Source organism: Phyllostomus hastatus, unplaced genomic scaffold, assembly GCF_019186645.2.
Source record: "Phyllostomus hastatus isolate PE091 unplaced genomic scaffold, TTU_PhHast_1.1 phas_contig_16, whole genome shotgun sequence".
Classification (NCBI taxonomy): domain Eukaryota; kingdom Metazoa; phylum Chordata; class Mammalia; order Chiroptera; family Phyllostomidae; genus Phyllostomus; species Phyllostomus hastatus.
This window is the reverse complement of record NW_025333643.1, coordinates 11,487,642-11,501,710: the sequence shown is the minus strand read 5'-3', so window position 1 is coordinate 11,501,710 and position 14,069 is coordinate 11,487,642. Positions and strand designations below refer to the sequence as shown.

General features: G+C 38.5%; 1 protein-coding gene across 3 annotated transcripts in view; it reads right to left on the bottom strand.

The window, feature by feature from the left end:
* The window catches only part of CACNA2D3 (calcium voltage-gated channel auxiliary subunit alpha2delta 3), an 857,676-nt gene that overhangs the window by 609,145 nt on the left and 234,462 nt on the right, over positions 1–14,069 (bottom strand). For all 3 annotated transcript variants that reach the window (XM_045832366.1, XM_045832367.1, XM_045832368.1), the window contains exon 4: positions 6,812–6,871. In XM_045832366.1, coding sequence (XP_045688322.1) covers positions 6,812–6,871 — 60 coding nt within the window. The remainder of the gene's footprint in view (positions 1–6,811; positions 6,872–14,069) is intronic.

The window sequence follows — 14,069 nt, the reverse complement described above, 5'->3', positions numbered from 1 at the left end:
TCATAAAGAGCAAAAATAAAATATTGTGGCAGATTACCAAGAGTTTATCAAGATTATCATGTAGAAAGCTCATAAAATATTTTTTTTATTTTTCACTTATGAAAAATAAAGGTATTATGGGTTCCTTGTACTTGAGGATATTTCATCTAACTATGGTAGAGGTGAGCCTAGAATCTCTACGAAATCAAGGCACACTCTTCAGGCATTTGCTCCAAAGTCCCTTGAGCTCCCAGATGAGGACAGGTCTCCTGTCATACACTGTGATAATACCATGTGCTTCTCTCCCATGTCATTTACCATGATCAAAATTTAATAATTATTTATGTCATCATGTCTTTAACATCTGTCTCTCCCATTAGATGGTGAGCTCCGTGAGAGCAGACAGCATCTGCCTAGACTAGTTCATGGTCACATCCACAGCACCAGTGCTGACCACAGCAGGTCACTGGTAACGCTTGGTTGAATGAATTACAGCACGAGATGGATGAGATCTTAGAAATCATCTAGATATTACAAGTATGTCATTTCACAGATGAGCAAAGAGACCACAGCAATAAGACTCTGAGCATGTAGATGGTCCACTTGGGAATGGAACTGCTACAACCTAAATTTGCAGGCCACTAGGCCAAAGGCCTCTCTGCTGGGTCAAGCTGAGCCTCCACCCACTGCCCCGTCCCCCTCTTTCACACAAACGTAGTCAGTGTTGTGAGCACAACATGTGACCACCAAACAACTAATTAACACAGACTTCACAGTCGTGACGCTGGCCTTATCGAGTTACAATATTCTAGCCAACTGAACAGAAAGGATAGTGCATGTGTCTATGAATATGTGACGACTGAGAAATGCCCTCGATTTTAAGATGTTCACACCTCAAGCTTCCTCAGAAACTATTCGCACATGTCTTGTGAATAAGAGAGAAGTGGTGCGTCCTGACCAAGGACATGTAACATAAGATCTTAAAGTGCAGAGGACTGACTGGGACCCTCTGCCAAGCTGGTAAAAATAAAATGAAAAGCAATGGACATACTCTCATAAATTAGATCAGAAAAAAGATTGATTTTAATACAAAGACTGAAAATTTCCTTCTCTTTTCATTTATTTCTCCTATAGATGTGAGCCCTATCTTTCTTGTTTACTGTACAAAATCAGTTAGCTATGTCCATAAAGGTACCACATAGGGAAAATAGTCAATAACTATGTACAGTGCCAGAAAAAAAAATACAATATTAAAAGTAAACTGTAAAGATAAATAATAATAGTTTTCAAAAAACACCATTTCTAATTCCAGGGCCTGGGTCTTCTGTGCTCCCCCACCCTCAGCAAGAGTCCAACACCTCATTCATCAAAGAAGACAAGGCTGTAGGGCTTGACAGGAACACGTGAAAAAACCCAGTGAGGATGGTCATTTCCTCCACTGAGAAAGTACTTCTTCTACCCCAGACCTTTGCTCTAGTTCACAACCCAGGTTTTCCCCAGGGCAAAGCCTCCCTAGCAGCAGGGACACCCTGCCAGGAATAGGGCAGCTCAGCTCTGCTGCTCACTGCTGCACTGCCCTTTCCAGGGATTCTGGGAAAGCCTTCCTTCTCCCAGTGGATGGCATCAGAAGTTCTAAAGCAGATGCTAGGGTTCCTAAGCCTCCCCTTTCCCCTGCCCTGGAGCTCCTTCACCTCAAATCTCCCATCCCAACAGGCAGTGGTGAGGAAGGGGAGGAAGCTGATCCAGCAAGTTCCATAAGCCATCCCATCTCTGAGATCTCTCATCAGCAGACTCTGCATCCTTTTCCCTCCAAACCTCTCCCTCACCTCTGAACTCAGGCCCCTGTGCTTGTAAGACAGGCGACTACAGCTCAGTGATGACCAGGCGGGATGTTCGGGACACCCCACCTACCCCCAGTCCCTTTCACTCTCACACTCTTGTTGTCCCTCTGAATGTCACCAGGCTTTTTTTTTTCCTATCACTTACGAAACAACAAAGAAAAATATATTATAGAAAACTTTTTAATGGAAAAGGCTTCTACAGGGCACACAGTTCAAAACCACAATTTATTTTCCACTGTGCACTAGCTCTGTGCAATTGGCACTTATTTGAGACACATTTCAAAGTAAATATGTTTGTGGTTCAAAGATAAGCAAGTTTTTAGAAAACCATCAAAAGGACATTTTCTTCTTCCTTGTTGCTGGTGGAAACCCCAGAAAAGAAAGAGTAAATAGAATGGAAAGACAGTCTCTGAGTTATACATGTGTAGACCCATGTCCAGTTCTCTGAAAATTCATCAGCAGATAGAATTAATCAGGGCTGGGGTCTGCCCCCACTACCTTGACCCCTCCCCCTGCTCAAGTTAGATTTTGCCTTCAAAATAATGCAGGTGAAACACTAAAATAATAAGAGATAATTTAGACAGTATTTTAAAGTTCTGTTTTTATTATAATCATTAATTTCATGTGCTTTAAATTAAAAACCTATGCTAATTCAAAACATAAAATTAAAAAGGGAAGGTGCCATTTCAACAAAGCCTCTGTTTGCATCAATTACAACTGAAAATTGCCCTAATGGAGATAGCAGGGAAATAAGAACAAAACCCAGAGAAGTCCAATCTGGACTCCACCTCAGCCATCACAAAGGGGCATGAGCCAGAGGGCAGCAGGGGCCCCGCATCTGCAGGAGAGCTGCCAGCTAGTGAAGACCAGGCGGCTCCGCCTCCCGGAGGATGCTGCCCTGTGGGCCATTCATCCATGTTACCCCTTCACAGGCTGTATTTTGCCTTTTGCCCACTGTAGTTTTTATTAGAAAGCAACAATCTAATGTCATATTAAAGGACCTTAGAGAAGGGACTGCCAACTTCAAGACAATAAACCCCTGGAAAAAGAGTTAAACCTCTGGAGAAACAAATAAATAAAATTCTGGCATAACTTTCTTGTTACAACTTTTGATCATTCTATCAAAGAAAAGCAAATTCTTCACTTTTAAAGCATGAATGTTGCAATCGCACAAAAACTCCAAGCTTCGATAAAAGAATGGGAAGATCTACTACTTATTCATTTTTGGTGGGGGGCAGGAGAACTAAAACTACATAACTTGAAGCTACACAGTTTAGGAAATTTCACAAAACACTTCTATTTTCTAAAAGAAAAAAGACTCCTAACTCCCTCTGCTCCTCCTGAGCTAACATTGTGGGGACCTCCTTAACTTTATTTCACGGTGGGCAGATGGTAATCTGAAATTTTTTTGATAAAAACAAATCCACTAGCAGGGGTTGCCAAGAGGTCAGTGGGACTCAGATTAACAATTGATCAGCTCTAATGGACCGTCATAGCAATAAACTCAGAGCCTGTACACAGAACCTGCTACCCCAGTAATAGCAACAAGACTGACACCTAAGCTGTTAACAGACTTGTGCTTAATAGCTTCGACACATTGCAGCTTTGAAACCTCCATCTCAGCAGACAGGCATTCTTGGATGCACATCTACTCTTTAGAAGGCCTCTCTGTTACAGGTTTACATGAAAAGTCACACAGTTCACTCTGACCCAGAGAAGACTTCACAGAAGTCTGAGGTCTGGGTAGTGAATGACACTCTGTGATATTGACAGGTATTTCAACATCCTCTTGTGTTCATATAACAACCGTAGCCTCTGATATTTCTGTGTCCTCATACAAAACAGACAACTGGAGAGGAAAAACTGGGCTTCCCATCCTTGTTCTCAAGAGAACAAAAGCTGTAACTCTCCAGAGACTCATTTTCTAGTTCTCTGGTTGGTTTTTTTGTTTTGTTTGCTTTTGTTTTTGTTTTGAGAGAGAGATGTCAATGCTGCATTCATAGTACCACATCTGACAAGGAATCACTTGTGTTACACTAGGATTTTATTGTAAAGCTTCAAAATAGTAAGGAAGCCAGAACACCCTTAGCAGACAGATAACAATAGCTCCAGGCGGACAAAAAGAACAGCTCAATGTTAGTTGAGCTGAAACCACAGAATATTGTTCCTCTGCTAAAGGATAAAAATCTCCTAAAGTCAATTAAAGTATTCCCCCCCTTGCCCACCTACATTTACTAGACAATTGATCTCACAATAAAATTGACTATATAAGCCATAAATATCATATTTTCCAATATGACTGTTTCCAAAAACAGTCCTGATTTCCAAGAATCTTTTCTTGCCTTCCTACAAACTCATTCCTTCCAACAGGAACAATGAATCCAAATTTTTAGTTATGAAAAAAACAAGACAAAGGACATTCTCTCGCATAAACACAAGGGCCAAAATCAGGAAATTCAACATTGATGCAATATTGTTATCTAATACACAGTCAATGTTCAAATCTTTGTTTCTGGTCAGAATCCACTAGGATCACACATTGCATTTAATTGTCATATGTCTTTAATATCCTTTAGTCTGGAACAAGTCTCTATGTTTCTTTGTCTTTCTTTACCTTAACGATTTTGCAGAGTCTAGACAGTTATTTTATGAAATTTTCCTTACTCCAGATTCCTCTGATGCTTCATCATGACTAGATTCAGGTCACACATTCTGGACACTTGTGAAAGAATTCTACACAGGCAACACTGCATTGGTCCTGGTCATCACATGTGGAGGCTCCTGATGTCACTCTGTTTCATAATTGATGATGTTAACTTTGATTGCCTGTTCCAGACAGTAACTGGCAGCTTTTTCCATAATAAAGTTGTTATTTTCTCCCTTATAATTAATAAGTAACTTGTGGGTGGATGCTTTAAGACTGTCAATGTCCTGTTCTCCATCAGACTTTTACCTCCTAGTTTTAGCATCCATTGAAGATTCTTGTCTGAATCAATTAACACCATAATTCTCTAACTCCATCATTTCTCCTATATTTATTAGTTGGTATTCCACTGTAAGAACTTCCCTTCTTATTTATTTGTATATTTATCCTTTTATCTATCTATCTGTTTATCAAAGTGGATGCGTGGATTCTTATTTTAGTCAACATTATAATCTAAACTGATTTGAGTTGAGTTGCTGTCATTTAGTGTCAGAATATCCCTGAAAATGACTTCTGAAACTGCTGAGGAAAGGAAGAAAATTTCTCTTGGCAATGCATACAAGAGGTCCTTACAATTGTCACACTTACAAAGATGCTCCCTGAAGCTCCCATTAAATCTCTCTGGCCACTCCAGGAAGTCTAAACCCTCTGAAGAGGAGGCACACTGAAGTCAAAGGTGACCAATAAATGGCCCCTGGATCTTCCTGAAGCCACCAAAGAGTTGTGGCTATAGGAAGGCAAGAGGCTTCTTGCTATATTCATCTGACTTCTCTGTTCCTTTTCTTACAGCTTTGCTCAAAAAGTTGGGCTGGCTTCTCCATTCCTCTCCTGAGGTTACCAACAGTGTCCAGAATGTCTCCACCTCCCCCTGCAACTTCTTGTGCTTGGCTTATATTCCTGGCTCTCTTTGCTTGCTATATTGGGTATTATGCCTGAAAATTACCCACAGAGGGTAAGTTTGATATTTCTGCTTCCTCTCCAAACCTGTTCTTCATCCTTCTCTACCCAGTGCAATGCCTCAGAAGGCTGAATCAAATCAACAACACCTACAGTTGGATTCAGCTCTTGGTGTGTACCAGCAAGAGATCAGAAAGCTAAAGATTGTTATTGGGCTATCTTCCCCCACAAACTGCCAGATCACCATGGCTGCACCTCTCTATCAAGTACCCTTTCTTTATAGATACTCTTTTGGCTTTTGGAAAGCACTCCATCACCTGTCTCCTTCAGGCCAGGAGTACAACTTGCCCTGGGGTAAAACAATATTGCTTGTTAGTTTCATTTACCATACATTTGTAAACATTCTCTTTATTAAACTTTCCTCAATTACACCATTTGATTGTTCATTCTTGTACCCACAAGACAAAAAAAATGTAGGTAGTAATGATGACAAGAAGTACATCTATGGGACAGAGATACTGCCAAAGGCTACCTTAGGTATCGCCAATTTTTTTTGTGCTTGAAGATTTATGTCTGTCTTTATCTTATCTTTCCCATATAAATAAAAACATAGTAAAATTTAACACTATTTCTTAATTGTGACCACACACCACTAAAAGAGTTATGTTCTATATAAGCACAGACTTAAGGATTAAGATTCACTCCCTCTGTTTTTCTAGCTGTAAGGAAAACCACAAAACTTAAAATGACAATACAGATAAAATTTCCTTCAGGAGGGATCCAGAGAAGCCTGCAAGTATTATTCAATTCACTTGTTAACTTTTACTATGTTTTCTGTGTACAAGACAACATCAAATGCCTTTTCAACCAGACACAAGTGTGTCATGGTTAGCTATGAGATCCACTACAAGAAGTTTTTTAAGTGGATGTTCAAACCCTACATCTGTAAATGATTTAATTTTAAAATATAATTAACAGTCATTCAACATTAGGTCCATCACAACGTTGCTTTCAATCACTTGGCTGCTTAAAATGCAGCCAAGGAAATGTCTATATTCTGCCCTATATCTTATCAACTTACCATTAAGAGCTCTGGTGATTATTGTCAGTTGACTGATTAACTCCCCCTGAAACTGGGGAGGGATTCATCAAACTCTGGTTATGTCCATGAGCATATGTCATCCCCTACTGCAGCTATCATGGTGGAAAATGGTTGAGGATCGCTGTTCTCCTGCCTTATCAAAAAACAGGCACATGTATTTCTGCTCTGTACCATCTTCTAAAAGCCTTTCTTTCCCAACCAGTGAAGCCTGATACTCCTGGTATACCTAGTATGTCTCCTTGGGCAGTAAACACAGAAAACAATTTAGCTCAAACTACAATCACTTACCTGCAAGTCTGCATCAAATTCATGTTTCAGGTGTGCTTCTTCAGCAGCCTCTACAAGACGCTGAAAAGACAGAAAGCAACATGAAGGATTACAAGTGTGGTCTGGATCCCATTTCCGAAATGTGAAAAGATCAAGTGTTCATCACTGTCCCCAAATAACAGATTATATCATGGCACATTCATTGTGACTTGTGCCTTTGTTCCCATGAAACTGAAAATAGTAATGTCACTGTCAAAAACCTAATTTTTGCCTTCATCATTCATTCATAATTCTTCCAAAAAATTTATTGTTACATGTGTATAAAAACACACATGTTCTGCACCTATTCTGGAGTCCCTTTGAGGTCCTATAGGGACTCCAAAACCTACCTAGAAAAGTGCATTCCTTAAGTAGAGAAAGCCCTTAGTCAAGATTTATTAAACTAAATTGAGTCCAACTCTAAGTGGGCTAACTTCCCAACTGTTTGGAAAACCTTACTTATTTTAATTTCCTACATCATTCAAGGTCAATTCTTTCTGCACCCAATTCTAGTATGTAATTATCAGGTGACAGTTATTTGAATTTTATGGTACATCAATGCCATTTTGACAATATGCATCCCAATAATAAAATCACTGAAATTAAATCAATAAGCAGTACCCATAAAATACATAATTATTATTCATCTTGGCCAACTAAATTCAACCAATTCATATTCTTATGAAAACAACTTAATGAAATTCCATGTAACAATTATTCAACAACCAAAATAATTTTACTTTAATTTGAATTTGCCAATAAGTTATTTACCACCATGAAAATGTAGGCAAGAAGATATCGTAGAAAACTCATTTAGTTAAATAATATTGTCCTGAAATTTCACTGAACTAAGAGCAAAACCTTTAGATCCAAATAAAAATTCAACGATCTCAGTTTTTTCCATCGTTAATCTTGAAGCCTATGCTGCCATAAACTTGCTTTTTCTTGACATAATATAGCCCTGAATTCAATAAGGCCATGCTTCAAAAACTGATGACGTCAGTATTAACCTCTAAATGATCACAAACCCATAGACAAATGTTCTGTGAGTAATTATTAAATTGGACATAGAAATAAAGAGGCTGAAATGTTGGGATAACTTTAGGCTCTGGCATAGAGTGCTGAAACCCTCTCTCTCCACAGAGGTTTAAAAAGAAAGAGACAGGCCAGTGAGAGACAGTGCTGTCTGCAGACAAATCCAGGAGGTCTAGCAAATCTGGCTATCCACACTCCCATCAGATGGTCAAGAAGGGGCTTTCCCTTCTCTGGTCAGTCAAATAACAGGAAACATGACAGGGCCAGAGACAGAAGACCCTGTTCTAATTCCAGCCATGATGCCACCCACTGACAGTTGTGAGATCTTGGGCAAGTCCCTTCCCCTCTCTGGGGCTAATTTCTTCATCCCACAAGATGACCCCAGAGCAGTGGTTCTCAAAGTGTAGTCCCTCACTGGCAGCATCAGTTTCACCTGAGAACTTGTTAGAAATTCACATCCTCAGGCCCCATCCCAGTCCTGCAGAATCAGAAGCTCTGGGGGTGAGCCTAGCAATCTGTTTTAATAAGCCTTCCAGGTGATTCTGGTGCAGCTCGAATTTGAGAACCATTGGCTAAAAGCAACACTTGTCCCAGACCTTACCTCATCCCTGCACCTTGCTTAATGAGCTCCAGCAACCCTTCAAGGTTTCTCAACTCTTATTTATTTCTTTAAAACCTGGGTACATATGTATTTTCACTCTAAGACATAAAATACTTTATATAAGAGAGATATAAAATGGAGAGGATGAGAAACAGAGAAAAAGAAAAATAAGGAGAGACACTATGTATGTAGAGTGGATATGCTGGCCCCAAGCTTGCATTGGGTCAGCTTTCAGTGGGTTGTAGTCTTCCTGGAGTTATCTCAGTGGAGCCTGTCAGCCTCCCAGGATCACAAGACATAATCTGCGAATGTATGGATGTGGGTCTGGACAGATAAGTGACAGGCAGTGCTATCACAAATCAATGTGCTTATGAGAGCTCATTCTCTTAATCTTTGTAATAGATTTAAAATTTGTATGCATATATCATAAAACCAGTTACATATTGAGTGTGTATAAATATTATACATGTATGAACATTTCCATTGTCAAAAAAGTCATGCATTTTGATTATGTATTTATTGAAACATATAGTTTTTTTTCCCATGGTGTCTAAGCATTCTGGAAATCCAGAAATGTCTACGAAATGTACAAATGGTCAAAAGATAGGAACAAACTGAGTTCACAATGACCAAGACAGATGATATTGAAAAAAAACAGTGAAGAATTGGAAATGTACAAAAGAAAAGCAGTGTAGGACCAACAAATAAGAGAACAAGATGGAAATGATAGGCAAGTTGAAATTATTATGAAAGAGCAAGCATAAAATGCACTCATATATAACATTTTATTTATATCTATGTGTATATATATCATACATATTATATAACATGTTCAAATATAACATAACATGGCATGTATTTCAACCACAAATACTGCAATGCAACAGATAGGGCACAAGAAGATAACACACTAGAAACAATTCAATAATATTGTACTAATTACTGAGAGTAGCCAGAATACTGTTCTCTGTGTGGAGCAGTGAGTATATGAGAATCTGAACCCTACTGGCCAATTTTTATGTTTATTTTCAAGTTCAAGTTTCTGTATGCCTTTTCAACTTAATTTATCTCACATACCTCATGTTTCCATGAAGACATTTCCCATCATGCTCACGACAAAGATTTAGGAAATAAGATTCAGAAGATAGTCAACTGGCAGCTGTGCATGATAGTTGTCTTATGTGAAACAAATAAGTACTTTGGAACAGAGCTCTTCGAAAGAATAGACCCTTCCTGTGATCAGTCATGAGGTTTTCCCAACCTGTTCTCTGATGCAAGTGGGAGACAAGCATACATTTCATGAGAGAATTCAAGGGGAAAAACCCCAAGAACAGGCTTGGCTGTTATGCACTATGGTAAGGATAAGCAGCACATCAAAAACTATGTACCTTTTGAAAAGAACAAAGGACAGTTCATCTTTCCTCTGAAACACTTGTAAAGGAGTAAAAGAAATAGTATCTAAGAAAATCATATGCCATAAATTTGCCTAAATTAAGAGAAAGTTCCTACTCTTAATAAAATAAAAAATAAATTATCATTTTAAAAAACCAAGACAAGTCAACTTTCAACTCTGATGTTTGCCAGTAAAAAATAAAAGCCTATAATGTCTCTTTCCTGCACAAATGTCCCTATTATGTAGTTCAAATTAAGTATATTTTAAAAATAAGTTTGATTATCACTTGCAGGTAAGAAAAATCAATTTAAATGTGCTAATATTTTAGTTATCATATAGAAAACTGCCACTGAGCCTGAGGAAAACTGTTACTCTATTATATCTGTTAGAAAGGCAGTGTGCTTTTAATAATAATAAGTTAATTTTCTCTTGAATGAATTCCCCTTTGGATCTGCAGATGGGATTATAGAATTGTGACTGTGATTTTTAATTAAAGCTGAACACTGGAAATAAAAATGGTTTGAGAACTAGTATTCAAAACTGAGCTTTGAGGAAAGGAAAAACAGCAGTTTTGTTCACATGTCCCCTCACCCCATTTAATGCCAAATTCTCCCCCCCTTTCATACTGAAGCATTTTGTTACTCATTGAAAATGATAACAATATACTAGAATATACAATATGTCCTGGAATTGGAACAAAGCACCTAAAGCTAAAATGTTGTAATTCATAAGGTGATGTGTGTGCATTTCACTGATTTTTATACTTCTAAACCACTCTTCCCTTTTACTGAAATAAATACAAACAAAAGCTATCTTTACAAGTAAGAAATGCTGGAAGTCATGGACCATGGATAGTATTTATAGTTATGGTGAAGACAAAACTGCCAAGGGGAATAGCAGGGATATTACAGCATTTCATTTAAAATCACATCCTATTTCTTGTTACAATGACCCCATGTTATCCCCACAACACTGCAGAGTGTAGTCTCCCATCGCCACCCCCAAAACACTCACATCAAGACCAGGGTTAAAGACATTGTAGAGGTCAAACTTTCTGTCATCGTCCAGAAGGGGAAAACTAGGACACCAAGTCAAAGTAAAAATTGGATCAGAAGAAGAAAATGATTTTTTGTTCTGTCTGTATTTCATCCTTTTGTTCCTGGTCGTTTGGCTTGCTGGGAGAAACGAGAGAAAGAAATGCTCACTGAGAGTGGAAAGATAATGAAAATGTAATCACACAACGAAAGCAACCTCCTACTGGACTCCTACTGATTTTATCAAAATAAAAAAATTGTGTACAAATGAAAAAAAGTTTAAATAAAGAATCCCTAAAATTGGAGGTGGGGCATCATTATGGACAAAAATTCTTAAGGCAAAACAAATGTTAAAACCAAAGATAAAAGTTGTTGTTTTTTTTTTAAATTTCTCATGACAAAGCTAAAAAGCATTGGCTTATAAATGCTATTATAATGGAATCCTGGAAGATTTCAAAGCATTTAATATGTTTAGTAGTTTTCATTTAATGTTTTGCAACAATACATTTAATACTCATACCAGGGTTTTTATTGTCATTTTTTCTAGAATATATGCATAATTCTTTCTAAAGTACTGTTTAAGCTCAACTGGGGGATTCTAAGGAAAATCTATAATCATTTAACTGATTTGAGCTTCACTGATGATTAACCGGGAGCTAGTTTTTGAATTATCATTGAAACTAAAACAGTAAGAGCTAAATGTGTAGAAAAACAACCAAAAGGAGCGACCCAAGAGAAGTAATAATTAGCACCACCACCATACCCATTGTGGCACATTCATCTTTTCCTCACACTCAGTTTGGTACCTTTTGTTTTAAGGGCTAGAGTCTAATGGAGTAAGTAACAACAATGTGTACACGGGGTTAATGCTATCTGAGCATCATGCTTCCTGACATGAACTCTGCATGCTGACCTTCTACGGAGGTGAGGATAGGGAAAGCCCACAGCCTCTCTATACACACACAATGCAAACTTGGTGGATCTCAAAAACAAACTGAAAACTCACTATCCTCATTAAATGCTATCAGCACACCAAACGATGTCTCCAGGAATCTGGACAAAATGAGATCTATTTGTTCCCAGGATTAATTTCAAACACTCCTCTCTTGGATGAAGGTCAAAAAAAAACAACAGCTCAAGAACCATTAAGTTAAAAACCAAAAAAGTAAGATGTTCAAATTTACAATTTCATTCCTTCTGTCACTGAAATCCCTTTCTTTCTGTTCTTGGGATAGAGAGTTTATCACTCTGTAACAGCATAGATTAATTTTTGCTGCTTTTGTTGCTAGAGTCACCAGATGACGACTTCCCAAAGTATGGGTCTTATACCATCGGTGAGCCATGAAACAGCATAAGGAGGTTTACACAAGTGTGAGGGACAGGCACAAGGGAAGCAGCTACTTCACATCAAAGGATAAATGACAAGGAATGCTGACAGTAGTCCAGGAAGCTTCCCAGAAGTGACACTTTGGCTAAGCCCTGTGGGAGGACTGGGGAACAGGAGGTTCTTCCATGAGGAAAGATGCTGAAAGAGTGTTACAGCCTTTGGAAACATTGTAAACAAAGTTTTGGAGGCTGGATCTCAGAGATCTACAGAGGCCACACCATTGGCTAAGTGACCATCAGACAATCAACCAGGACAAAAGGAATAACCTGGAGAGATGGACACAATTAGACAAGAAGAAATCCAAGACTTTTTTCCCTCCCAACCTAAAATGCCAAAACCACCATTAGAATCCTATCTGCAAGTTTAATAATATTTAGTAATCTTTATTGATACAAATGTTTTTACTTTTCAACTCCAATAGAAATAGAACATATAATTCACCAACTATCAAGATGATCGTTTCTTTAGAGAAAAACAACTCTGATAAGGAACCTTCATTATTTCTTTGTTCCTTCAGAAGAAATAAGCTTTGCTGCACACGAATGAACATTTTGTATAAAATGACCTTCTGGCTGAAAGCTGCAAAGATTGCTTCTGCTTTAAAAAAGGCAAACATTTCAAAGTGGATTGTAAAAGCTAATCTATGAAGTTTCCAGAGAAAACAGGTAATGGAACAATAGAGCAAACATTTCGTGTATGTGGGGAAGCTCTCTTCCCTTCTGTCTACTCCTCCCCTTCCTGTCTCCTTCAGATTGTGTGAAGCTACCCCAGCCTTTCACAAGACAAAATAAGCCTAGAGTCTACATCAGAAGACAGGATCACAATCAATAACAAATTATCTTTGTTTCCACAGGAGATATCTGCTATCAATTTGAGGCCAATTAAATTAATACCTGTTATCAACATGAATGGCCTATTTCCAAACCAAAGCCATCTTATTCTACATCTAAGGTTGCATTTGCCAAAGCGCAATATTTGCAAAGCTACTGAGGGTGGAAACAGCCAAACTTTGCTCCCAGGTGGCTGCCCAAGGGCCAACAGAGCTTGAGGAGAGACAGAAGATATGTTAATCCTATATTTCTGCCCAAATAATTTGTCCAAGTAATCCAGCATTTTAAAGAACAGTCTTCTGCTCATGTAACCCTCTGAGAATGGTTTAGAGTTAATTAGCAAAATCAAGGCCATTTAACCTAAGCCTTATAAAGTCCTCTCAGAGCCCCTCAGTTCTGAAATAACTGAACTAGTTCTTTTGTGGACAAGAGAACAATTGTAAATTTCCCAAGGGGAGCGTCCAGGAGGAACTGGACTGTGACATTCCATCAGTTTGAGGACAAGCATTTCTTTCACACACTAGAAACCATCTATCACCAAGGGCTCTGACAGTGGAAAATAAAATTCTGTTCTAGCCCTTGACTACATCCTCTCCAGGGCCTACTTTCAACCAGAACCCACAATGGCAGAGCTAGAAGGTACTGTCCAGCTAGCTAAGGAAGATGGGAACATCTGCCTAAGATAAGACAGACAGGACAAGATGAGGCACAGCTCAGGTAAGAGGGTGATAGTCTCTGTGAGAAAGTGTGTCCTACAGAGTTTCCATTCCTGGTGGTAGCAACGTATTTCCATCATTTTTGTTCAATTTAATTTAACAGGTATTTGTTGAGAACCTATTAATTAAGCAGAACAGCAACAAGAACTGAGTGGGACAACAAGAAATAAATGACTTTGTCTTGGCCCTCAAGAAGCCTTTAGTCTTTTAAGCACTGTTGCTCAGTAGAATCAGGAGAGTCTCT